This window comes from Amblyomma mixtum, chromosome 1, assembly GCF_055824585.1.
Source record: "Amblyomma mixtum isolate Tamu chromosome 1, ASM5582458v1, whole genome shotgun sequence".
Lineage (NCBI taxonomy): Eukaryota > Metazoa > Arthropoda > Arachnida > Ixodida > Ixodidae > Amblyomma > Amblyomma mixtum.
Genome location: NC_143012.1, coordinates 222658648 through 222686179, shown reverse-complemented (window position 1 = coordinate 222686179; position 27532 = coordinate 222658648). Strand labels below are relative to the sequence as shown.

Here is a 27532-nt window from a genome sequence, read left to right as displayed (position 1 = left end):
CAACTTTCAAATGACAAAGCCTAAGCAGTATTCAGACTATTACTATGATCATGTTATGAAAAGTTGCTGCGTAAACTGATTCCTTTTTTATCACTATAGCTACGCCCCCTCCGCTCGTGCGGTTGGGTTTCAAAAAAGCAGCCACTAAAGTTATCTGTGATAAGCGGCGCTCAGTTTTTGTGAAAGAAAACTGGCTGTGTAAGGAAAGTAGCCGAAAACTCTATACATTGTGAGACCGTTTAACTTCAAAGCTCCTTCCTACTACTGAGTGCTATCCACTGTAGCAATTATACTCGTGCGCACCTAATTCACAACTGCTCTGTTCTCAATTTCGTGGGCAGAAAGATGCGCGTGTCTCTGTTTTGCGCGCAATTTGACAACCTTGCTGCTACTAGGGACGACTAGGCCTCAACGAAGCCTGCGGCGCGTTCAGTCCCACGGAGCGAGTGTTTCGCCTGGCTTCCATTCGAGCGAGCCTGTAGCTGCGCCTTGTGGCTTTCCCGTAGAGGCAAATCTCCAGCAGGAAGACGACCAGGGCGAACGCTGCCATGATGGCCCAAAGGGCGAAGATGGCTGCCATGTCTTCGTAGCGGAGTACGTTGAAGGAGAGCTCGCCACTCTTCGAGGAAAGCTCCTCTTGCATGGCCTGGCAGCGGTACCACTCCCGCATTCCGTCGTCGTACCACTTGAGGTTCAGCCCCGACTCTATGATGCCCGTCACCCTGCCGACAAGGGGGAACAGGGAGCGGGAAGAGAGAAGGTCAAAAGCAAAACGTAAACTAACCATTTACTTGTTAAAGTGGAAAGACGGGCTAGTTGGTCTTAGTACGTGGAATGCATTTTTTTTTTCAGCACAAAAAAAAAGACATCCGTTAGTACTGCGTCTCTTACGTTATCTTGCAAGGAGCTGCGATGTCTAAACACTCTAGAAAGTCACGTGTGCCTACGTATAAAAGCTGCCGAGTTGTGAAACTTGTTAACGCGGATGCGAATGTGTGGGGCATGCGTTTGTGAGCTAGGGTATCAAAACCTTGCTCTGTATATATTTTGTTCGTGCCAATAAACCATCAGTTGCGGTCAGCGTTCGTCCTGCGTGTATGCCCTTTCTTCGTCCAGTGGTTTTTTTTTTTTTTTGCGCTAACAAAAATGCATTCTACGTTAAAAACCATTTACAAAAGCTCTAAAAATTGTCGCTTGCAGCGGCCTGAAGAAATAAAAATAATTGTACCGCGTCCGATGTCATCCCTCCTCACCAACTCCACGACCGAGTTTGCACAGCAGACCGCATGTCCCACATTGATTCCTTGGAGCATACTTACACAGACCAGCAACAGGTGAAAATGTGAGCTTTCAAATACGACACAGTATTCTAAGAGAGAACGGAGAAAAGACAAGTGCCATTAACTTTAGCTTAAACCTGTCGATATAAGACTCAACACAGGGACGAATTAAGCATCTGAATGCGTAAACAACACCATTTACTAATTGGATGGTGATGAATTTCAGTAGTATCGGGACTAAATTTATTGCCAATGAAATTTGGCGCCCTCAGTTTCTCTGTTTCGTTGGTGCTGCTGCCTCATCGATATTGTTCGTGCGTGCAAGAGCGACATTCCAGGAGAAAATGTTCAGCTTTGAGTGCATAAAGGCATTTTATGCTTGTGGCAGTAACTGGGATCTCGCAAGATTTTCTATGGCGCTAACTAACCGCTCAAATAGTAAAAAAAAACTCGAGACTGTTTCTAGAGAATCGCAAAATATGCCGTACTGATTTTTAACGCAGGTATAAAATTTGAGCGTACACCGCGAAATTTTGTTGCAAATACGTCCAGCTACAAAAAATGTCAAGCCTGTATCAAGATACGAGATATCGTCGTATAAAGTTCAAAAATTGGAATGATTTCTAATACCATAAGCTTTCTGGGTCGACTTAAAATTCTCAGGAATTACACTCCCTCATGTATCCCGCACATATATATGGGTACCCTGATGAAGGAGAGCTCTCGTGAGGGCGTCTTCACCCTCACCTCGTTACCGCTTCACTTGGTGATGTCAGGGAGGATTGGCATGGAAACATTTGCGAGGCGAGGGTGAGGAGGGAAAGGTACACGGGCTGAGGGTTAGGGTGAGTCTCAAAGTTCATGCCTGCCCTGGACTTTCATTGAGTTTCCTGTACGGACACACACACTAAGTTTCCCGTAATGGCACAGTATATTGCAGAACACATTTGTGCATAGGTGCGATGACTAAAGGTAAACAATTAGACAATCACTATTATCTAAAGGCGATCTGCACGACGCATGCAGCCGGTTCCTCCGAGCTGCGTACTAACTAAACTCGAAACTAGTAAAGGCGCTAGAAAACATAGCGGAAGAGAAGCAGAGAAAACCTTAATCGATTGGCGAAGGAAAGCGCCGGGTTACCAAACAGGTGATGCTGTGTTTCTCGACAGGAAGCCATCTACAGCACAGCGGACCAGCAAGTTGCGCCGAATATATAGTGGTGCCCGTGCATCACCGTGGAAAGGCTTTAAAACCAGCGACGAAATTCAGGGCTATCCCGGTCTGCAGCGAACACAGCGCTTCTACAAAGAAGTGGCGGCTGCGGACAAGCTGAAGCGCTTTACGATGCGAACTACCACCAGCGACGATACGTCGTCAGACATCAAAAGCAGCGGAGAAGAGACAACCACGTGTGCAAAAAAAAAAAAAAAACGCGTAGAGAAGGCGCAATCCGACCGATTGCGGCTGGAAAAGACAATGGCTAAATATTGTCGATGGTTAGTTCTCGCCCCCTGTGCAGTCGCGTCTTTTGCCGCCCTACCTGTTTACGCCTCTCGCTCTACGAAACAGTGTTAAGCTGAAAGCCATTGTTATTCCGTTACCGTTTCTCTCACTGTGCACTGTCTCTCTCGTGATTTCTTCGTTTTCGTTTCGAGATCTAGCTTTAGCGTTTCGGTGCCGTTCTTATAGATACCCTTTCTTTACCATGAAGACGCGGTGGTGGGAAAAGCAGGAGCCGGGCAGATTGCTTGGAGGAAGTTGGTAAGTGTGAGGTGTATGATTCCAGACAGGGATGCGGCCGTAAAGCGAGCCTTTGGCCTAGGCCTGATACGTCGATGACGGCGGCCCCCAATACCCACTGTCCAAGCTCACCGGCATCCGTGGCCCCATATCGGACCCGCAGCTAGCATCTGCATCCCGGCGGTGGTACTTGCTGCCGGGCCTTTTCACTCGCAGGTAAGCCACCACTCACCCCGCTCTCTTAAACTCACTGCCCTTGTAGCTTTATCTCTGTATCTCGTCTTGTACTTTTGTACTGCTTCGTTCAGTCGGGTAACATTGCGTACGTTTATGCACCTTTCTTAGCCCAGTGCACCGGTCTTATACGTTTCTTAATTAATTTCACTGTCTATTGTCTTATCTATGGAACTTTGTTATTTCTCAGTGGTGTGCGCTTCAGTGCCTTCCATTTTGGAAATCACGGTAATGGTTACTATTAAGCTCCGTGCGTGACAGTGTTTATCTGTAACTTGATTCGAAGTAGAGTTTTTTGTGTTCTCCAATCTGCCGTGTGCACCTCATGCCTTCGGCTTGCTAATCAGGCGTGATCCCTATCGCCGGACAGCAGTCCAAATCAGCAGTCCGGGGAGCGCCCGCTCCAAACTTAGGAAGTGTGCAGCGGTGGGCAGGTCAGCGACGTTGATTATGGGAGTGTATGCTCTATAGGCAGCCAGAACAATTTCCTGGCTGAAATTCTACCCGCGCATGCTTCTGATTGGCTGTTTAGGTGTAAAGAATTATTCCGCGTTTTCCACTGCGCCGATTCTCCCGGCACAGTTCATTTTAGCCGATGACAGGAGAAGTATCAGACTGACCCGACTCTTGCCAGTATTCGACTATATCATAAGCGTTGTCCCTTATTAGTGCGGTCGTTCTTGGCTGATGAAAACTTCGGAGTGCTAAGCAAGCTCCATGCTGCTCGGCCCAGCCGAAAGCGCACACAGTGAACTATAGTTTATGCCTAGTGAGACTCAGTAACACCGTCATATACAGTCGTGCCCGGTTACTAAGGTCATCGGACTACTATAATTGCGGACAGTTTGTTTGTGGTGCTAGCTTTTGTATGTTTGTTTTTTCGCCTAGTTAATACTGAAACTCGCTTTTCGGGCAATGGATAGCGGGATAACGGGAAGAACTTAGGTTACAGAGGAGTACATCCGCGGAAGATATCTCTAATGGAATCACATTGTACTCTTAAAGCTAGGTTAAGTGTTAGGTGATAGTGAAAGAAAGAACAATGCCGGGTCGGCGAAGTGACCCCGCGAAGAACCCAAGGCCACTTAAAGGACCAATTAACACTATCGCGATTCGCGTCCCACCCTAAGGGCTGGACATTGTGTCCCCTCAAGTTAAAAAAAAGAATATCGGGACCAGGATATTACACTTGCAGCTTCCGTGATTTGCTTCATTGCCACTTCACTGCCCCCCTCTATGCACAGAATCAGAAAATAAAATGTTTACGATATTTTTTTCTGAAATCTTTTTTTTTGTTCAAGGTTGGTTATTACGGACGACTCGCTTTATGGACGTTTATGGGGAGTGTACAGTCACGCCGGAATGAAACGCGAACACGCATATGTCATACATTTCTGCTTTGCAGCGAGATATTCCTTTACAACCTATTTTCGATTATGCATTTCAGTAGGCCCTTTAAGACACATGAATCAGGCTAGTTGTACACTTCAGCTGAAAGTAGGCAGGTAAAATATTTTGTTTTCTTGACATGCTCTGTTCGCGTTTCATTCCGGCCTGACTGTACATAATAACGAGGCACGACTGTATCCGCAGCAAGAAAAATGACTCGAACGTTAAAAGTGCTGATTATAAGCGTTAGTGGGAGGGAGGTCCCGCTGACACTTTTTCACTTTGGGACCTCCTTAAGGTGTATAAAATCGCATTACCTTTTCAAATATTTGATATGATTTCTCACGTAAATACTAAATTTCAAGATCCACCTTATTCCATGACCGACCATTCCATTCCATGACCGAGGTGTATTTATGTCAAAACTCTCAACGCTTTCTTGCAGCCACTTAATAAGGTCGTGTTGCAAAAAGCTCTTGTACTTTTTGCTTGCGGAAAACAATTTCTTAAAGCAACTTTACGATTTTCAACATACGTTGACTAAAAAGATTTAAGTTGTGTTAGTGTAGGTTCTGAAAGAAGTCATACAAGCTTCATATTTTATTGACACCGTTGGTGCCAGGATGATTTTCAGGTGGTGTTTCACGTTGCTGGTGGTATAAATAAGAAAGTTGCACAAAATCATAGTTAAATGTTTTGAGTTTTTCCGAACAAAACATCCTTGTTGGTCCTCTGATTTTCACGCAAAACATTTATAAGATTTCACGCTACACGCTACTACGGAAAGCACACTGGAGTACATGGCTGATATGAAGGAAACACAAATGTAAGGAAGAATGTTAAAGTATCTTCCATTCGTTTTTATTTGCATAAAATTGAGCAGTGATCATAAGGGATACATTATCTTTGAAACAGACCAATTTGGAGTGTGCGCCAACATCCCACAAATTTACGGGCGACGCGAAGCAAAATAAAACTGACAGACGCTCATATGGACTGATGTGATGAACTGTATTACCAGAATGCCTTTTTGGGACAATTCTTTTCTAATTAACGCTTATATATTGGATACTTTCTTCCTTTGCCGTATCCCATTGCCTTAATTTACGTTTCGCTTTGCTATGGCTGGTTTTAAAGATTTACGTTTGTTGTAATATGTACACTCTCTGTCAAAAGTAACCAGACTGCACGTTTTTCTTCTCAGTCGTATATTAAAGCTATTATGGCAGCCCTCAAGCTCTAGACCTCTGTATGGTAAGAGGAACCCCTGTTCTCACCTCCAAAGAACTTTTTGATCTTTAGGGAAGCCGTGAGGGCTCTGTTATACGAATGAGAAGCAAACCATGGAGCCTGGTTACTTTTGACAAAGACTGTACATTTCGGCGACTTGGCGGGCCGCGTTGTATCAGCCGATGGCGCGTGCTGGCTGACCTGATCCGCTGACGTGCTCTCGCTTTCGGTGCCTCTTTCCTTCTCTCCACACTCGCACCTCGCTTGGAGACGTCGCAGCATCCATTTCTCTCGAATTCCGTGCTCAGTGCAGGCGCCGGTGCCTTCACTCGGCAGCCACGCAGAGACACACGCCAGAATACTCGCCTAATGGCGCTCATACTGCTTATGCAGTAACTTGACTGTGGTGCTGCTAACACGAAGCTGGGCACGCACCAACGGTCTCCTGCGTCGAACTTCATTCTACATGATTCCGGTATAAGAAGTATGAACGATGAAAACCTGTTCAGACAGGCACAGATGGTTTGCACCTTTGTATGAAGTATTCACGTGCAAAATAGGTTGCGGTTTCTTCTTCGCCGTCGTCCACCTACGAACAAGCACAAACCAGGAACCGTATAATAATGTTATATTTATTTTTCATTTACTTTGGCCGTGACGTCAATCGCACGAGAAGAAACAGTAGGTGGAGAAGCAAGAGACCAGTGTCAGACACGGCCGGTCTGATCGCGACGTCGCAGCTAGCCACCCTCACTGCTGACGAATCCAGTCTGGCTCACTCACCCATAGCACGCGGCGACATCCTTCACATAACCGAAGCCCGATTTCTTTGCCGGGACTCGATTAACGCGAATAATCCTCGCCAGGCGTTTCAAACCCGTTCTCAAGCCGTCATTCGTCGGCGTGGGCACGAGACATGTTTATGTAGTTAATGGCACCAAGACGTTGTTTCAGTAACGACCAATATGTCGTTCTCTCCTTAGACCTACGTCTCAGGAAGCAGATGACCAAATAAAATTGAAAGGGAACTGATCGATAGAAAATACGGCCACAGGGGGGGTATATTGTAAACTTTTATTTAGTTTTTCTACCGTTTGGTCATCCGCCATTGTTCGACTCATCCGGTGACGCACGCTGCCAGGGATAGCGCGAATGTAAACACGCCAATGGTGTCTTTTGCTTGTACAAGCGCGCCCCACGCCCCAGCCGTACTAGAGGTCCGACACAACACCGACGAATATGGTGAAGCATGGTAACGGTTTTGATACGCCTGACGAACTTTATCGGCACTGATGCACTATAGAGGGAAAGAAACTCTGCTGTGCTTGTGCGACGAATTGTCGAAGCATGGAACCTGTGACCCGGTCGGACTAGATGAGGTGGCAGTAGGATGATGACCGGACCGGCCGAACATGTGGTCGGTTATTTGGTTAACCAGATAGTTGACGTTCCCTCTCTCGATCTTGTAGAGAGAAATTGGGTTGATGATGATTGTTTAAGGATGTTTGACGTCTTGCAGATTCGAATTGCTCAATCACACTGCTAGAGGACACTTCTGGAGAGGTGAACGTTTTGTAACAATTTGTAACTTTGTAACTTTTTGTAGAAAACATATTTACACTTGACTGGCTTGTAGTTCTATGTGACGAAACCAGCCCTCGGTCCTGCCGAAACAGCTGGTTTTAAACCCTATGTCCCCGCCCTCGGTGGGGAGAATAACCAATCAGGTAACTGCAGAAACATCCACCCAATAAATTATTGGGGAAAGGAAAACATCACCAATCAACAATTCGGAAAGGACAACACAACCAACCAATGATTGGGGAAAGAAGGTAACACATCACGACAAACACTGTACACATATGTGCACTTTCCACAGTCACGATTTTGGAGCATTATGCTTTCCTGCTGCGAGCTTCGCGAACACTCACTTTCCCATGATGCAGATTACTTCAACGTACGGTTGACCCAAGTTCAAGGAAAGTCACTTCAACCCATCTGTTCTGCATCGTCCCTCCCCATGCCTGCAGCTAGCGTAGCAATATCCTGTTGACCGCGCTTCAAGCTGTCAACACACGCCGCTGTAGACATGGGACAAAAGCCACGCACTGTGACGCGGATACCGCCTCGCCGCAAGCACGTGCACACAGGATGCGACCTAATGAATCTGTCCCTGAAAGGAGCTTGACCTTTTCCGTAATCCTCCGCTATCCGACGTCCCCCTTATCCCGCTGGGTTGAGGATTCTCACCCCCTTCTCTGCGGTTGTGCGGAGGGCCCTGAGAAAGAACGTAATGGGCATTCCACTAATGCGAACCGGATGCGGCAAACAAAGTACAGCACCGCGAACTTCACTCAGATCCTGTTTCTTTCGAAATGAAATGAAATAACATGAAATTAAATAAATAAAATAAAATCAAGATTAATTGGAACGTTCAGAAACACGGCCCCATAAATGAAGAAGCCGAAGGTAAGCACTCACTTCTTGTGAAGCCTGTCCTGCACGACTGGCAGCAGGCCCTTGGCGTGAGCCATGGCGCCGAAGCGCGTGAAGATGAGCTCCGGAATCACGTACAGGCTCCCTCCGGTGAGACGACACTGCTTGGCCAACATAGTCAGGATCACGTCGCGGTCGCTGACGATGACTGCTTTGCCGCTGTACAGCTGCTCCAGGGCCGACTGGGCGTACATCTCCGAGATGGACACAAAGCCGCGGTGGCGTTGCGTCTGTCGCGTCAGTGCACGCAGTGACGACTTGGGAGACGTCTGCGCGAAAGCGGTGCGGCGATAGAGGTGTTGATAAGAAGTTAACTTATTTAACTGGATGACATGAAGTAAAATAGCAGTTAGTTTTTGTTTAGTATTCGGGTAAGCCCTGTCATACTCTCTTGAGCGAACTGAGTTTCCTCGCTCTTAGCCGCAGCTATTAACCCACGGTCGTTAATTCAAAAGACGCAGCACTAAGACGTATGACTTCTTCACAGCAACAGCTGTTCGTGGAACGTTCTAGGCATAGAACGGTGCCTGCCACACGTCGCGAAATTACTCAAGAAACGTAATCAAGTTACTTTAATAAATTACCTTCTTGGAGGTTGCCTATATCAAGTTAATTACGTTACCAGTTGCTGGTCACAATAAGTAATACATCAGATTAGTTGATTTCGAAAAGTAATTCAGTTTCTTTTGATCTACTTGTTAGTTTCCGCGCATGCAAACCAACTAGCCCGCCAGTGTAACCAACTAGCCCGCCAGTTCGTCCTGAGCAAAAATGTAGACTGCTCACAGCTCTATGAAGCATTTCAGATTTCGTTATCTTCTGCACACCAAGAGCCCCTGACCGTCTAATTGGATGTCGACAATTTTGCCCCGTTTTGAACAAAAGGCGTCCTGGAACATATTCAAAAGCCGCTCTGCTGCTGAGGGCCTCCCAGTATTGTGCATCATGAAAATCTTTTAAATAATTGTTTATATGTCGACAATCGTAAAATCTCGTGTCGGTGTGTCGCTGCTCGTATGCAGCGCCAAAAGCTAGGTATACGCCTTCGTTGTACTCGGGGTCAATGTGATGGCTCACGCCAGCGCGTAGATTTCCGCTCGTCGGTGTGTGCACCTTTGCTGGGTTGCATGCCCAAGGCTTGCCACGCTTCTCTTCTGCTTTCGAGACACCCGGCCCGGTAAACAAGATACCTAAAGCTTTGCCGACATGAAGAGCAATGATACATTTTGGTAACGGTAATTTCTCAACTAATTGATTACTTACTAAAGAATAATGATGCATTAACTAACCTAGCCGGATTGCAGATAAACACCACCACCTATAACGTACGTTTTTTGGAACCCTGGAATGTCACCAAATGCCGGACTAACTACGGGAAACAAATGTTGAAATACTCATTGCCGACGGTTTTAAATTATCTTTTTACTGAAACAAATAATGACATTTCCGCGATTTCCTCACAGAAATTGCGTACCTTGTTTGTATAACCTGTTTATTCTTTTTTTTTCTTTCCTCGCTTTGATGTTTTACGTGTACGCCTTCGCCGCACGCTGCTGCGCTACTGTGTATGCTGGGAGGTCAGGACTCCTCAAGCTGTTTTTTCAGCTTTTTACCTGCCCTCCTCGCAACATTCCATTTCTGTTGCGGAATAAATTTCAATTTCAATTTCAATTTCAATACTTCTGCTGCGAAATTACTGCCGCCAAGTAACTACATTACTAATTATGAAACCGGAAACGTAACGCGTTGCGCAACAAATTGCTGAAAGAAACAGTTCAATACCATAATATATTTAGTGCCACATATGGCGTCGACGTTACTCTACCCGTCATGGTATACGCCATCGGAAGTAACTTTCGCATTATGGCCCAAGGCAATGCTATCTAAGTCTACTCAGAAGCCGGCGCTGTTGATAAGTACCGTGGGCTTTGGACAGGTGGGGCCTTGTTGTTGGCTCTGTTATGTGTTGAGGTAGGAGAAAGTGCGAAGTACAGCTACTGTTGTCACTCTTTCGCCTCGAGGGAAGTGGATGGAAGGGCTGGAAGTGTATGAGACTCAGGAAGTTGTTTTGCGACTCTGATATTACCGGTTGGCACGCATCAGCTGGCCGCACTCACCCGTACGTAAAGCTCGTACTCAGTGTCCTTCCATATCAAGGGTCGAATGGAGGGCTGCAGCGTGACGTCTTCGGCGGATCGGAACCGCGGCGGCTCGGTCTTGATGGCCATGCTCGCTTTGAGCTGTCCGGCGAATGCGTTTGTGAGCACCAGCACCGTCAGCCACCACACCGAAAAGAGAACACGGCCAGCCTGGCTTTTTGTCGGCGCTGGGTGCCCTGTGGGAAGCGGGGGAGTCAGAGATAAACACCTGCAGCGTTCTGTATACTGGAGTGAAGATGAGCATTTGGACATGACCGAGAAAAAAGAACGAATTCTAGTAACGCGAAAGCAGAGAGTTTCCGTATAACATCCCCCCTTTCATTCGCTTTGAGACGCTTGCTTTCATCATCACCATCATCATCATCATCATCGTCATCCTGACTACGCCCACTGCGGGGCAAAAGCCTCTCTCTTGTCTCTCCAATTAACGCTGTTTGCTTTGCTTTGAGAGCCACCAAAATATAAGTTAAGACGTTATAATTTGAAGAAATCTACACCATCTCGTTAAAACCAGGAAGTTCTGCATAAGGCACCCATCTATCACCTTTCCTGATAAAGGCGTTTCTCCTTAGATAGTCAATTGCAAAATACCCTTCCTTGGGATGAGGACTTCATATTTGATTTTTTTTTTCCTCCTCGTTCTTCGAAAGCAAGTGTAATCACCGCCGCGTTCACAGTTTTTGAGTGTGGTCCGAGACTTCATTTTCCTTTTGACTTTTCTTCTCATTTTAGGTATGTGTAGGCGCACTTTACAATAAAGGCTCAGTTTCGAATAAGCTCTATACCGCTTGCCCCTAGGGTACTCTTTTTTTCAAAATAAACGCGCCAGTGTCCAGCGTGTGCATACTGCGAATGGACAAGTGCAACAATAGTATTTTCGTCTACGGCCTTTTATTGTCAGCCTGTTCTTACGGCCTTTATAGTGTGCAAAGGTCTGCGAAATGTGGCGGTTAGAATAACTGCATCTCAACTTGCGCTAAAAAGAAACCTTCAAGCCACAAAATGTGTCGTTTCATTGCACTTGCACGGTTTTAATTTCACGAAAATAATATTTAATGAATTTGTTTTCTCGTTATACCCCTTCTCATTGGCAGTGCTGAAACGTGTACGGTGGGCGAGAACCAGCCCTTTAGGTTTACTCTGTCTTCTACAGTGACCTAATCAAGACCCATTAAGCATCCTGCTGGAGAAGGGGCTTGCCAGGCGCAAGTCCCAGCTTTGCAAGACGCTTTCAAAGCTTCGCACTCACCTTCGTAAGTGAAAGAACGCAGAATGTCCCAGGTATTTTCGTACGTCTCCCAAACGAGGCTTCCTCGGTTTTGGGCTCTCCTCCGCTTTTCCAAGAATGCGAGAACAGTGGCAACCACCGGAACGGAGGCGACCAGGCCCAACCACACCTGTCGTTCGGAGTTGAACGAAATAATCGGGCACGTTAAGCGAAAGATGATTAGGCAGGTTCACGCAGGCAGTACGATACCAAGTGTTTCAAACAGCAACATTTGTTATGGAACTACATTTTAACGCGACATCCTAAAGGCTCCAGTTCTGTGGAAAATCTGGCGTGTCGAACGTCAGCCTTGTGAGCGAAAAACCCCCGGAGAAGCAGCCTAGATGAATCACCTAGGTCACGTGACCTTGAGGCGTCATCACAACCTGTCCTCTGGATGGAGAGGAAACTGACCACCATGACAGGTGGCAGTTTAGTTAATGATCTGCGGTGGGAGGTCGCTCGGGAAGATCAACCTGGATCGCAGAAGGCCCATTTTTGGCAACATCTGCCATCGCTGGGTAGTGGCGCATCATTTAGCCACTGCACCACTGCGCTAGAAGCAGCATGGGGACTCCCAGCGATCTATGAATGCATAGCAGAGAGTGACCAATTCCACATTTATGGGCTTTAGCCCATTGACACTATTGAGTCATACCCTTCAAAGGCGGCGCTCAAGTACCCCCAGTATTTTTTTTTTGGCGTCGTATACGAAACAGGCTTGTGTTTTCTTTAGTTCAGCATAATTATTTCTAGTCAGCATAAATTAAAAGCATTAACTTGAAAAATGTGAAAGTATAGTCTCAAAATAGCACAGCGTCAACCAAAGCTACAATTAAGCCAAGTGCTAAAAATAAACGACGACAAAAATCATACTGCCGAGAATTTATCTTCAATACATAATGGCCATCTAGATGGTTGAGCATATACTCAGTAGCAACACGGACGAGACAAGGGAAAGACGCAAACAGAGTCTGCATCGTATTCTTGTCTCGTAGGTGTTGCTACTGCGCTGTAGTCCTCAGAGTTTATCTTCCTAGTAAAAGAATATTCTTTGTCAATGTGCCGTGTCATTGTGGTTGTTTTCTCTAGAATAATTTTCAGCAGTCTCAATAATTTTGTGTCTTGCTTTATTACGTGCAGACAGATGCCCATAGAAGTTTCCGATACGTGGAAGCCACGAAAAAGCTGCATTTCCTCAAAGCTTGGAGGCGCGGCCTTATGTTGACCCTTTGTATCGCAGCTTCCACATACGTGCCACTAAATACATCGAATTGAGACTGTGTAATAGCATGGAAATATATTGTTTCCAAGCTATCGGTGAAATGGCAACGAGATTTGATGTCATTTCAGCCTCACTTTTTGTTTCAACATCAGTAATCTGCCTACACTTGCTGGCATACGTGTGACGGTTCAGATACGAAGGGTTACCAGATGCAGTATACAAGTCGCGGAGGGAAGTGCAAGTCATGCCGCTGAGTTTGTGCTGGCGGCATTCGTGACTCAAGTTCATTGGATTTCTAGATTTCTAGTAGTTTCCGTGTTCAGGAAATTTTCTGTGTTCCGGAGAGCTGGGGCGTTTGAGCGTAACGCGAGAGCGTAAATGGTATAATGCCCATATATGCGGGATTGGTCACTTTACATTCATATATCCCTGGGAGTCATTTTAAGATAGTTAGATTAGGTGCAGGTGAGAGAGCAGAATTTAGTTCAGAGTCATAGCGGCAAGATTTATTCGTACCGGCAACTAGGATTTTCTGCGCTCATTCGTGAGTGAATTTTTTTTATTGTTGTGTTAGTTGCTTTAGGAATGTAGCTATTCCTTTTCTAGCCGATTTTCATTTGCGGTGGGTTGCATTTTAGTTCTACTCTTGTTCGCAAGTGGTTTTTCTTTAGCATTTACATATTCTGATCATTTTGTGGTAGCGATAATCGAGCGGTTATAAGATGAAGAAACAAATGAAGGTTAGATGCAGGGAGTGTGAGGTGTTGCTGAATTTGTAGTATATGCGGTCTGAATCGGTACAGGAGGCGGAAGGCGCGTATTTTATGCGCAAATGTTGCATATTAAGTGCACGCCCAGAAAACGCTTAACCAGCGTCACGTATGGATGCCCTAGAAAGAGTGCCAGAGTTAGAAAAGGCAAAAAAGTTGTTAAAAACATTGGAAACAGTGATAACAAATAATCAAATTGCGAACTGCTGGCGACAAGTGTAAAATGAATTCAATTTATAAAGATAAAGGAGATAGGATGCACATCAGATCCTAGAGGCCGATTGCGTTTATGGTCCATGGGGTTTAACGTCCCTAAGCGACTGAAGCTATGAGGGACGCCGTAGTGAAGGGCTCCGGAAATCTCGACCACCTGGGGTTCTTTAACGTACACTGACATCGCACAGTACTCGGGCCTCTAGAATTTCGACTCCATCGAAATTCGACCGCGAGGGGCCGGGAGGAAACGCGCATCTTTCGGGTCAGCAGCCGAGAGCCATAACCACTGAGCCACAGCGGCGGCCAGAAGCGATTACGGTAACATCTGTTATATACCGGCTGACAGTGGAGGCCATGAAATTGAAAATGCAACCGTGGGTAGAAAGCAATAAGATACCAAGAGAACTTCAGGAAGGGTTTATAACAAGTGGGCGCTTAGATCCTGGTCGTGCTTACCCAACGCATTGAAACAGCTAAGGTGGAAAATGTACCTCTGTATTTAGCTTCCCTGGACATAAGCGGTACATATACAACAGCCTGAGCAGGGAACTTCTGTGGAACATACTGAACGATGAAGGTATCTGTCTCGAGATAATTGATTTTTTTTTTTCAGGAAATATACCGAGATAATAAAATGTAAATTACATGGGGAACAATGATAAGTGCGACAACTGTCGAGGACGCAAAGGATTAAGGCAACGTTGTCCTTTGTCACCGCTGCTGTTCATGATTTATATGATAAATATGGAAAGAGGGTGACAAGAAAGCAACCTGTCGGTTATAACCTGTTGTACAGATTACGCGGAAAGGTCGATGAGCAACCGCTGCCCGGATTAATGTATCTTGGCAATATTGTTGTACTGCTAGCAGATAGCCAGGAAGATTTGCAAACTCTGGTTAATTTTTGTGGAGACGAAGGAGACGCTCTAGGTTTCAGGTTTAGCGTAATTAAGTCATGTCACATCATTTTCCGCACTACAACTGAGCAGATGCTTACTATACAAAGCCATCGAATGCCAGGAGTGGCTGAATACAAATATCTCGGCGTATGGGTGAACGAAGGACAAATATACGCAGAAAAGCACGAAAAGTCCCTTATCGTAAAAGGCCAAAGAGATTCCTGGACAATGAAACATAGAGCATCATGGGGGTACACTAAATATATTTGGAAAGGAATAATGGTATCGGGTTATTGCTTTCGGTATTACGGTTTTTGTGCCTAAGGGCAGAAGTTCAGTCGGGATTAGAAATAAGTCGGAGAAGTTTTGGAATATTAGCGCTAGGTGCCCAAGTCAAAACCACAGACGAGGCATTACAGGGTGATCTGGGCTGGGCATCGTTCAACGCACAGGTAGCTCAGAGTAAAATGTTACATAAAGAACTCCCGAGGAAACAGGACGATAACAGGTGGGCAGATAAGGTATTTAAATACTTATACAGAGAAAGCGTTCGCTCACAATGCCGGAAAACGACTAGTAAACAAAGCAGTAAGTATGCAGTGCACAAGGATGGAGAAGTAAAGAGCTTTAAATGACAGGTAAGAAACGCAGGAGATAAAACCTGGATTAATTCAACGGGGAAAATGAGAGTGTAGAACTCTACCGAAACTGGAAAAGGCAGACCAGGAAGGAAGCGTTCTATGATAACTCAAGGAGCAGTGCCCTACTTTTTGAAGCTAGAATAGAGTGTCTTGGAGCACTAGCTACAAAAAAAAAATATAACCATGAAGATGACACATGTGCAGGGTGTGATAAATCTGTAGAAACAATAGAATGTGCTGGTCGCCACCCGGATGTCGATGCAGGCAAAGTCATTCTCCCTGAGGCACTAGGGTTGAGAAATAACAATGATCATGTGAATGAATCTGCGGTGGAAATTCGCGAAAAGAGATTGGAAAATTCGAGGCTAAAAAAGCACAGTGATTACATGAGGTTACGATGTCTAGACAGGCCTGCTCATTTCAGTACGTGGGTGCTACAATGTGTTCGAATGCTTTGTTGCACCATTGCTTCTCTAGGGTTTTGGCGCCTCCATGTGAGTCGCTAACTCTGATTTCACCCTTCCTACCATAGCAACCGTAAAAACTGCGTAGAATATGCAAAGAAAGAGGGAAACTTCCGTAACCTGAAGTATTTAGAAACCGTGACCGATGCCCACAAATTTTGTGCAGGCGGTGAGGCTGTGTAAGAAGGAGCTCCTCACAGGGCAGGCTTTCAGAGGAAAGGGCAATGAGGTTGCGAACCGTTCAGTCAGGAGAGCACCGCAAGCCAAGCCGCGCTTGTGGCTCTTTATCGAAGCATGCCAGGCGTGGTGAGCGAAAATAAGTACTGCGCTTTAGAGCCTCGAGCGTAAGCACTTGCCTGCCAATCGAAGACGAATATGTAGCTGAAAGCGTTGACGGAGGGTTCGCCAGCCACGGCGATGATTGCGCAGTGGCTGGTGTACAGGGTGGGCGTGTAGGTCAGCACTTCGGTGCGGTCCAGTCGAACAAGCAGCGGAGCAGCCACGATGTCAGCCAGCTTGACGGGGAAAAAAAAAACAGTTTCCAATACGCGCTTTGTTACACGGACAGCCTGCGAACATTTCATTACAGCAGATTTATGCCTGCATTTCGGGGAGAGTTTCAATTCGATTCCCTAAGCAGAATCGAAAGCTAGACTAGTTAGATCATATTTCGAGATAAGAACGAAGAAGCAGAAAACTCATAGCGCTTGCTTGTCACATATGTGCGTCGAGTCCGTTTCTGCTGGTTTTTATATTTACTCACATCAAGCTCAGGTTTGGATTTTGTTTTCATAATATTCATGCATGTAAATCACAAACCACACGATGCTGCAGCATTTCTTCGGATTAACTTGCCGTCTTACTTTCGCAGCAGTTTGCTGCAGAATATTCATCGCTCATTCTCGTAGACAGCACCACATATGAGCCCCACTCTTCTCGAGCTATTAACGAAGACGAAACATGCCTAATAAAGTGTATTCCTCCTTCCTGTTCCTTCTCGAGCTGTTGGTCATTTCCCAGCAGTTGGCAACACCGGTCCACTCTGCTCCCAGAGCTCGACCTCAAGCACGATGGCCTCGAGCCTAATTTCACTTCCCGTCGTCACCGTCAGAACGACTACAGACTAAACGAAGGTTAGGCATTTTCGCACTATGACATCCTAATATAGCGGTCATATAGGTATGTGATGCTTCACTGAGGCTGGCGTCGTCATTCGCGTGACCTGGGTTTTCGCATTACACCGCAAAGAATACCATCGTAACATTAACGGATACCTGTCTATGTGTGTGAACTAACAAAGAATTCCTGTTCATGAAAGGCTCAGTTCGTTCCCAGAAAAGTAAGTGACGGTCATGTTGGGCACAGTTGCGCTCAGTATAACTTGCAATATCCAAGATGTAGTCAGACTTTTGCAACCCCACATACTGCGTGGGTCCACACGGGACAGAAGGGCAAGGAGGCACCTCAGGACTCAGTTGGAACAAAACAGATATATTTAATAATTACATATCCAGTAAATGACGCATAGGCTGGGGTACCAAAGCTTACATCCCGCTGCGCTGGCGCCGGAGTCTTCGTCAGAAGGAATGGAGGGATTGCCAAGTCGACCTTGTTCGTTCGCTGAGGCTCAGGTTCTATCCCATGGCTTGGGCGTTTCTGGGCGCCGGAGGACCGACTGCCAGCGGTGCAGTCTCTGGCCTTGCTCGCCACCCACTGTCAAGCTTGCCTCGTTCCCCCCTCCCCCCCCCCCCCCCCCCCCCGTCCATTCGGGCGATCCTTCTCGTTCCAGGCTGTAGCGTCTCCCTCGCCCTCCTCTCAACGCTGGTGCCTGTGGCGTTCTCTGTCTTCCCCAGACCTCCCCCTCACCCCCAACCCCATCGGCTTGGGACACTTCCTCTCCTGCAGGCACCTCTGTCACTCTTGCGGGGTGTGCTTAACCAGTTGAATGCTTGTCGGCGTGCGTATAAAGCTGACTGCCAGGCTGTCGACCTTCGGACTCCTAATGAGCCTTGGCCTTTGACGATTTCTAGCGCCCAGTTTTTGCTCAAGCGCCCCCGAGGTCCCACAAAGGGAAGATGTCTCTGGAGATAGTGGCTCCCCAGAGACGCGCAGTGCACTGTCACTTCTTTCACGTAGCAATGGGAGGCCGGTGGCAGTCCTGTGTTATACATATAGCTGTCAGGGAAAAAGGCAGGAGCCGGACAGGAAGTGCAAAGGCTGGGAGGAATATCCGTCGGGGTAGGAGCGGCGCGAGGAGGGCTTTACAGTGCCTATATAATGGCATAGTGATGTGTTGTGAAGTGTAAATCACTCTGATTGCCATTAGTGCGTCTCGGCTCATAGTGAGCGCATCTGTACATAGCCAAGTCTCCTCTCACACGAGCCTTTGCTGAAGAGCCAGACTTTCTGCCTACGTCGTGCTCAGAGGTCGCGGTTGCTCTAGCAACCAGCGGCGACATGGCTTCGGTTTGCAAGACTTGCTTCACAGCAAGCAGACGAAAGCAGAAAAGGGTGACTACGCTGTCTGCTGCACTGGAGCCACTGAGGTCCTTAGCCCTGTTTTTTTTGTTTTTTTTTACCGATTTAGGGACTTTAGATGCCACTGATGAGACCCCAGTGGCTTGATGTAATGACCATGAATATTGGTTGAAGCTGCCAAGACCATAACGATGCACTTACTCCATTCTGCAGTAGTCCTATGACTCCCGTGTAAGTGCCGTTCGCCAGACGTACACCAAAGGGTCGCCGGGGGTCGTAGACGACGTCATAGCTGCGACCCAGGAACAAAATGTGCAAGAATTTAGAATTTCATTATTTGTTTCACTAAACACGTCGCACCGTCTAATTAACGTAAAACTTAACGGCGATATAAGGTAAGGTAAGCACCGGCACAAGTGTAGCAAGATATCTGCTGTACCGCGTTGCCGAAGGTAAAATGCAGAAACGTGGCGGACATCAATTGAGACCTCAACCATGACAGGGTGGTAGAATGGATTGAGGTTTCACATACTATGCCAGGGCGATTGCTGGCAACAATCGCCGCGAAAACCGTGAAAGGATGGCTGCAGCGTGTGCGAGTACTGCAGGAGTAAGAGCCGAAGTACCGAACGAGTGCTGTGAAATATCCGTCTCTTAGTACTGTGGGAGGGTCGGGGTGGCGGAACCTGGCTTGGGGGAGGGGATCCTAGCCAAGCCCCTGTTAGGATTTCCCCTGTCTCGGACGGTCGGAGATCGCCGGCAAAACGTTCTCTGTGGTGTGGGAGTACGTCCAACGCCGAGGGCCCACAATTGGTGCACTGAGTGCTCGCCCTTCAAGGAGGCCTGAAAAGGAACTCAGGATCAAATCAAGCCAGATCTGGTCAAAATACCTGCTGTCCCCAATCCCACCTAATTCCCACAACCCAAACCAATTTCCAATTCCCATTTCCAAACGCCCATCCCATCCCTCTACGTCCTAGGGGAGATCAGGGGAGTCTCCCCGGGCCCGCTTCCTCGGCGGTGGGTCGCTAAAGTAGAGATTTCCCTATTGATTTCTTTCCACCTTCGGGTGGCAAAATCACAATTGCCCTCGGGCCAAATCTTTTATTTTGCTATTGGGCTTATACCCGCGATACATCAGTGGTGCGGGAGAGGCAAATTTTCTTATTCATTTTTGTCGCCTCAACTATCATTTGTATTGCCGAGATGAAAAGCATACTAACACACCACCTGGGCGATCATTCCGAGCTAATCTACAAATTTTTTCTTAGTCTTCACAAGCGCTCTGTTATTGCACCAATGTCGTCTTCTCAATACTTCCGATAAAATGCTTTCAGTCAGACAGTATCTCCGATAGTGACTTTTCAGGATTTCTAATTTGATGGCGAATAAAGGATTTTATATGCATGGAATATGTGATATCACAAAATATAGATATATGGATACAGCGTTGCGAGCATACTGTTTGTGCTTGGTTCATGGCTTATGGGGATTTAACGTCGCAAAGCGACTCAGGCTATGAGGAACGCCGTAGTGAAGGGCTCTGGAAATTTCGACCACCTGGGGCAGGGATGAGGAAATATCGATTCCCCTTAAAAAATAGTACGAGCGCCCTTCTCAGCAGTAGAACGCACGAACACGGCAGTGTTGTATGCCCCACCTGAAGGGCACAAAGTCCGCCAGTGCCTGCAGTATTTGCCCAACAATGCCTATCACGTGCAGCTTGCCATTGCGAGGTTGAGCCTGCACGAATGGAGGAGCCTGAAAACAAAAACAAAAAGTTATGTTACTAGAACCATATTAACTGTTTTCTTGTCTCAGTGAGCACCGCCAAAAAGAAAGTGGCCAGAATCAGAGCCGAAGGGCAGCTTGTCCATTTTGGCTTCTGCAAGCCCTTGCAAAGACAATTTTTACAGCGACAATTGTTAGAACCTCAACTTCCGAAATCGTGGTGTCGTCGCCCGTTTCGGACTCGACATCCACAGAGAGGAGGGAGCGGTTGAAAAGGAGTGAGATGGAGAGAGGGATGAATTGAATTATGAGGTTTAACGTCTCGAAGTGGCAGAGGGGTATGAGGGTCCCCGTAGTAGAAAGTTCCAGATAAATTTATACCATCCTGGCTTCTTTGACGTGCGCTTACATAACGCAGCACGAAGGCTTTTTTGCACTTTCCTACATTGAAACCCTACCACCACGACCAGTATAGCACCCGGGTCCTCATATTCAGTATACGAGCGCTCTAACCTCTGAGCAACAGAGGCGGGTTAGAGGAACAAAGTTGAGAGGAGGAGAGAAAATGGTTTGGTTTGGTTTATGGGGTTTAACGTCCCAAAGTGACTCGGGCTATTAAGGACGCCGTAGTGAAGGACTCCGGATAATTTCGACCACCTGGGGTTCTTTAACGTGCACTGACATCGCACAGCACACGTATCTCTAGAATTTCGCCTCCATAGAAATTCAACCGCCGCGGCCGGGAGAGAGAAATGCTGTGCCCGTTGGTTGGCACCAGGAGTCGGAGAGCCCGAGGCTCCTCGTCTTTCACTTCTTCACAGCTCTGCGTAACGCACTTTATTTGCCACCGAGAGACCACCGGTGACAACAGGTCCTCCAACCGAACAAACATTACGACGTGCCCAACAGTGGCAATAAAAGGGGCAAATCCGTCAAAACCTCTCGATTCGGCGACCGCAGCGGTGGCTCAGTGGTTATAACGCTCGATTACTCACCCGAAAGACGCGTGTTTGATCCCGGCCTCGGTGGTCGAATTTCGATGTCGAAAAAATTCTAGAGGCCCGTGTACTGTGCGAACTCAGTGCACGTTAAGGAACCCCAGGTGGTCGAATTTTCCGGAGCACTTCACTAAGGCGTCCCTCATAGCCACAGTCGCTTTGGGATGCTAAACGCCCATTAACCATAAACTTCGCAATTCGTTCATCACAGATTGTGACGCAAGTAGGCGGCGGGGATAGCCGCAGAAAGAGGATTAGGCTTGAAGAATGAGAGGTGCATGCTGCTGAAGCCGAAGCAATGCGCCTTCGGCGTCAAGATCCTTCAGTGTAACATACTCTTCAGTTAAACCTGCACTGTAAGCATTTAGCCTCCTTCCTTTTACCGCAGCCTTTTCCCGTGGAATGAAATTATGTCAGGAGACTCACAACTATGCCTATAGACCAAGAGGATGTGTTAGTTCTGTAGGTCTGGTTACTGTGCAATTTACGTGACCATCTGAACAAGCGGGCCGTGGCACGTGCTGCAATCAACCGTTCATTGGGCTGCGTGCCATTCCTTCTTTAACATAGTTTGGCGAATAATGAAGCGAATTGGGCCATAAAATGTATTGCACTGAACTTAGTGACAAAATCCAAAAGTACGGAGTAATTGCCCACTCATCCGTGCGCACAAAGCGAGTTCTTCATATCGCCACATTGCTTCTGCGTTAGCAGTAAGAACGACATTGCCGAAAAGCGGTGGCAACGTGTGAAACCTCGGCGATGAAACTTCATCCTCCAGGAGCTCCACATATCTCCACCTTACTCCCAACGGTGTGGCTCATGTAAAGCCGAAGCCGAAGCCTCACCGCAAACGTGAGAGCACCCCTAACAAACCCATCCACGCATACCTTCCTCAAGGCCTCCGCTTCAACCTGTCCTACCCAACGGCATGGACCATGTGAAGTCGAAGCTGCGGGCTCATTGAAAAACTGAGAACTCCCCCACCAACCCACCCACGTACACCTATCAGAATGCCACTCCTACAACATACACTACCCAACGGACTGGACCATGTGAAGCAGGGGCCTCATCGTCCCCACCAACCCATCCACGTACACCTTCCAGATGACGTACTCTGCAACCTGTCCTACCTAACGGCACGGACCATGTGAAGTCGAAGCTGCGGGCTCATTTAAAAACTGAGAACTCCCCCACCAACCCACCCACGTACACCTGTCAGAATGCCACTCCTACAACATACACTACCCAACGGACTGGACCATGTGAAGCAGGGGCCTCATCGTCCCCACCAACTCATCCACGTACACCTTCCAGATGACGTACTCTCCAACCTGTCCTACCCAACGGCATGGACCATGTGAAGTCGAAGCTGCGGGCTCAATGAAAAACTGAGAACTCCCCCACCAACCCACCCACGTACACCTGTCAGAATGCCACTCCTACAACATACACTACCCAACGGACTGGACAATGTGAAGCAGGGGCCTCATCGTCCCCACCAACCCATCCACGTACACCTTCCAGATGACGTACTCTCCAACCTGTCCTACCCAACGGCATGGACCATGTGAAGTCGAAGCTGCGGGCTCAATGAAAAACTGAGAACTCCTCCACCAACCCACCCACGTACACCTGTCAGAATGCCACTCCTACAACATACACTACCCAACGGACTGGACCATGTGAAGCAGGGGCCTCATCGTACCCACCAACCCATCCACGTACACCTTCCAGACGACGTACTCTCCAACCTGTCCTACCCAACGGCACGGACCATGTGAAGTCGAAGCTGCGGGCTCATTGAAAAACTGAGAACTCCCCCACCAACCCTCCCACGTACACCTGTCAGAATGCCACTCCTACAACATACACTACCCAACGGACTGGACCATGTGAAGCAGGGGCCTCATCGTCCCCACCAACCCATCCACGTACACCTTCCAGATGACGTACTCTCCAGCCTGTCCTACCCAACGGCATGGACCATGTGAAGTCGAAGCTGCGGGCTCATTGAAAAACTGAGAACTCCCCCACCAACCCACCCACGTACACCTGTCAGAATGCCACTCCTACAACATACACTATCCAACGGACTGGACCATGTGAAGCAGGGGCCTCATCGTCCCCACCAACCCATCCACGTACACCTTCCAGATGACGTACTCTCCAACCTGTCCTACCTAACGGAACGGACCATGTGAAGTCGAAGCTGCGGGCTCATTTAAAAACTGAGAACTCCCCCACCAACCCATCCACGTACACCTGTCAGAATGCCACTCCTACAACATACACTACCCAACGGACTGGACCATGTGAAGGAGGGGCCTCATCGTCCCCACCAACTCATCCACGTACACCTTCCAGATGACGTACTCTCCAACCTGTCCTACCCAACGGCATGGACCATGTGAAGCCGAAGCTGCGGGCTCATTGAAAAACTGAGAACTCCCCCACCAACCCACCCACGTACACCTGTCAGAATGCCACTCCTACAACATACACTACCCAACGGACTGGACCATGTGAAGCAGGGGCCTCATCGTCCCCACCAACCCATCCACGTACACCTTCCAGATGACGTACTCTCCAACCTGTCCTACCCAACGGCACGGACCATTCAATTCCTTTTATTTCTTTTTGCAGAGGAGGAGACAGGACAAAAAGCCGTGTCAACGGCTTGACGCAGGTCCTGCCCCCTTACAAATTGGCAGTCATACAGATACCTTTGTGGCACAAGTGTTTGACAGGTCAAGAAAAAAAAGTAAAGGAATCCACAAGTATTAGCAACCTTAAAACAGTCACCCAACACATAGCGAGTTTCGAAAATGAATGCGAATAGACCTAAACAGTAGTCATCAAAAAACGTTAATTAGGAAAGACTAAAAACATGCTACACAGTTCGCATAGATAAAGACGATAGAAATGACTTAATCTTAGAATTCGGGTTAGGAGAAAGATCGAACGACTGTTGCTCCAACCGATTTAACAAAGAGGGGAGCGTGTATGACAAAGATTCTTTGCAGTAGTTTGCTCGTGGTGTGGGCACATTCCACATTTCGCTATGACGGGTGCGGTGACAAGATTCGTTTACTTTTAGCTTCGCGATTTCCGCTAAGATGTTATCGTTATTTTTAACAGATGTCTTCAAGCATACCAGTAATCTGTAACTATACATTCTAAAAATGGGAGCAATGTCATATCGCAAAAAGAGATCACGGGAAGGATAACGGTAAGGAACATTTGCTATACATCTCAAGGCTCTTTTCTGAAGTAAGTGCAAATTAGACAAGTTTGTGACACCAGTTGCGCCCCAAACGAGGTTACAATACTGCAGTAAAGACAGCACTAAAAAATTGTACAGCATAATTTTAAGTTTTTCGGGAAGCATGCGTTTTAATCTGCACAAAACCCCTGCTGCTGAGGCTACTTTAGAACAGACATGTTCTATGTGTTTATTCCATGTTAAGCGCGTTGAAAAGATTACACCAAGGATCTTCACATATTCTACTAAGAGCCTAGGCGTATGTTAAGTGGCCCGGAAATGTGCTTTCCTATCGGCAAATATAACAATATCTTGGTTTTATTTGGATTTATCCTAAGAGCATTTGCATCAACCCATGTCTGAATGTCGGCCAACACTTTATTTGCACAGAGTTCGATGTCACTTTCACAAGTACCTGTAATGAATACCGATGTATCATCTGCATAGGATACAAATTGTGCGTTGTTTGTGCACCAGATTATGTCGTCGATATAAATAGAAATTAACAGCGAACCTAGAATGCTCCCCTGCGGTACCTCAGACTTAATAGATAGTGTAGATGACTTCACATTGTTTAGTTCTGTATACTGCGTCCTATCCTGGAAATATGATTTCAGTAATCCTTGCGCATTCCCACGGAAACCGTATTTGTCAAGCTTGGAAAGGAGAATCCTGTGACTGACTGAGTCAAATGCGTTTGAAAAGTCTATGTATATACCTATTACTAACATCTTTTTCATAACAGAAGCCGTACCCATGTGAAGTCGAAGCCACGGGATCATTGAAAAACTGAGAACTCCACCACCAACCCATCCACGTACACCTGTCAGAATGCCACTCCTACAACATACACTACCCAACGGACTAAACCACGTGAAGCAGAGGCCTCATCGTCCCCACCAAACCATCCACGTACACCTTCCAGATGACGTACTCTCCAACCTGCCCTACCCAGCGGCCTGGACCTTGCGAAGCCGAGGCCTCAATGTAAAATTGAGAACACCCCCCCCCCCCCCCCCGCCCCGTATCTCATATACGTACACCTTCCAGAAGGCTTTCCTTCCAACCTACCCTACCCAGCGTCCTGGACATTGTGAAGCGGAATCCTCAACGTGAAATTGAGCAGACACCCCCCCCCCTCCACACACACACACACCAACTCATCCACGTACACCTTCCAGAAGGCTTCCTTTCCTACCTACCCTACACAACGGCCTGAACTTTGTGCAGTCGAAGCCTCATCGAAAAATTGAGTGGAACTCTCAACCACCCATCTACACACACTCTTCAAAAGACCTCCCCTGCAACCTACCCATAGTCCGTGTGAAACCAAAGTTGAGGCATAAGCGGACGATTGAGAGAAGCCCTCCCACCCACTCATTCTACCACCCCTCCTCCGTCCGACCTCCAGAAGCCCACCACTCACCCAACTCCTCCTGAACAGCAGCGGAAAGAAAAACCTACGGCGAAATGAAATTCAAAGACCCAGTGGGAAGGTGATCAGTGAACAAGCGAAATGTACACAAGTAATACTGGAAACGCAGCTTTGTCGCATCACGTGTATAAGCCAGTGTCTTCTTTCGCCATTATTTCTTGGGTCGGCTTTGCGCACAGAACTTCATGAGGTTAGACGCTTGGGCGAGCTATGGGCCATATTACGCGTAGCATATGTCAGCGATTCTAGCTTTCCAAAATCCCCGCCGAAGCCTCCTCTTTCCTTAGGGGGCTTTCATGCTGTACTCATCCACATTCATTAATGGTGACGACCGGAACTTTGTGCCCGCGCCACATCTCGTAAAAAACCATGGCCTTCCGGACTTTGCTTGTACACCTTTGACTCTCGGTCTACGTCTCTTTACTCTTAATACGGCCCTACATTTCGAAACCTACCACACTAAATCATAACTGGCTCAAAATCTTCCCCCTTGCTGATGATATGAGTTCAAAGTGATGGCTGTTGTGGAGCTCCATAGCTGCCTTATTTAAGACGTACTAAATTACCTGCTTGAACAAGGGAAAAGTTTCTAATGCTACACGTCGCAATGATTCATCTTAAGCACAGAAGTTCTGCAGTCTATGCTTGCAAATGCTAGAGCAGCATTCGAGAAAACGAAAGAAAAAGTAACAGTGGAACAGGCAGTTCGCAGCTAGCTGAAGATTGTTTTACGCGGTGTGAACGCAAACGACAGCATACTCACGTGGGAAAAAGTAACTCTGAGGTGTGTGTTATTGAGAGCCATTTCCCAGATTAGCTGAATTTTCGAGATGCGCAAGTCGAACTGAGAGCCTCGATTATGTGGTCCGTATCCGTCGCAGCCTGCGAGCTGAGTGCTACTTTGGTCTCGGTTGTCTATCCAACGACAATGATCAAATAAAACTATATGCAAAAGACTATACGTAAAATATAAATCTTTTTCGGGCGATTAAACCAGTTTGTTTACTGAAAACTGAAGGTCAACGATGCGCGTGCGCTTTTCACTGAGCAACGTCGAATAATCATTTTGATAAGCAGCTACAGAAAATGCTGGACACCATCATAGACAACGCAAAAATGGGGTTCACTTTTCAATTGCCATCTATCATGCCAGCCTGTATTTTTTTTTTTTTGATAGCAGGAAACAAATGACCTCGGTAGAGAGGCACGGTGAGCCGCGCGGCCGGTAAACGATGTCGGCCGCAATCTCTACTAATTCCAGTGCATACTTGGAGATCGAAACGAAAAGGGAATCGCGGGCCTAGCATTTGCAGATGTATTTTATAAGCATGCCCTGCGCTGGTAGCAAATATGAGGAATGCAAATGCTTTTATAAATCTATGTGTATAGATACACCTGCCGTCAGTCTTCCTCCCGCACATATAGGCGAGTATTCAGAAACAACACCGAGGGCAGGCGTCGTTAGAGCTCCATTTGGGACGCATAAGCAGTAAGAAATAAATCGGCGCAAAAGAGTGCATATTTTTTCGAACCCATTTCTTCAAACCATTAAAAATCATTTCATATCAGCATATCCTTACTCTAAGAGTGTGTCATGGGCAAACGTCATTTA

The 27532-nt window shown here is 47.1% G+C and overlaps 1 protein-coding gene across 1 annotated transcript; it reads right to left on the bottom strand.

The window, feature by feature from the left end:
* Nucleotides 1-391: 391 nt before the first annotated feature.
* LOC149371013 (glutamate receptor 4-like) lies at nt 392-25577 on the bottom strand. The gene is made up of 8 exons (XM_089579045.1): nt 25557-25577; nt 20152-20252; nt 18693-18783; nt 16370-16528; nt 11781-11928; nt 10490-10707; nt 8358-8641; nt 392-722 (listed from the first exon to the last, which is right to left on the bottom strand). Exons 1-8 carry the CDS (start codon nt 25575-25577, stop codon nt 392-394), a joined length of 1353 nt encoding a protein of 450 aa, XP_089435171.1.
* Nucleotides 25578-27532: the final 1955 nt, after the last annotated feature.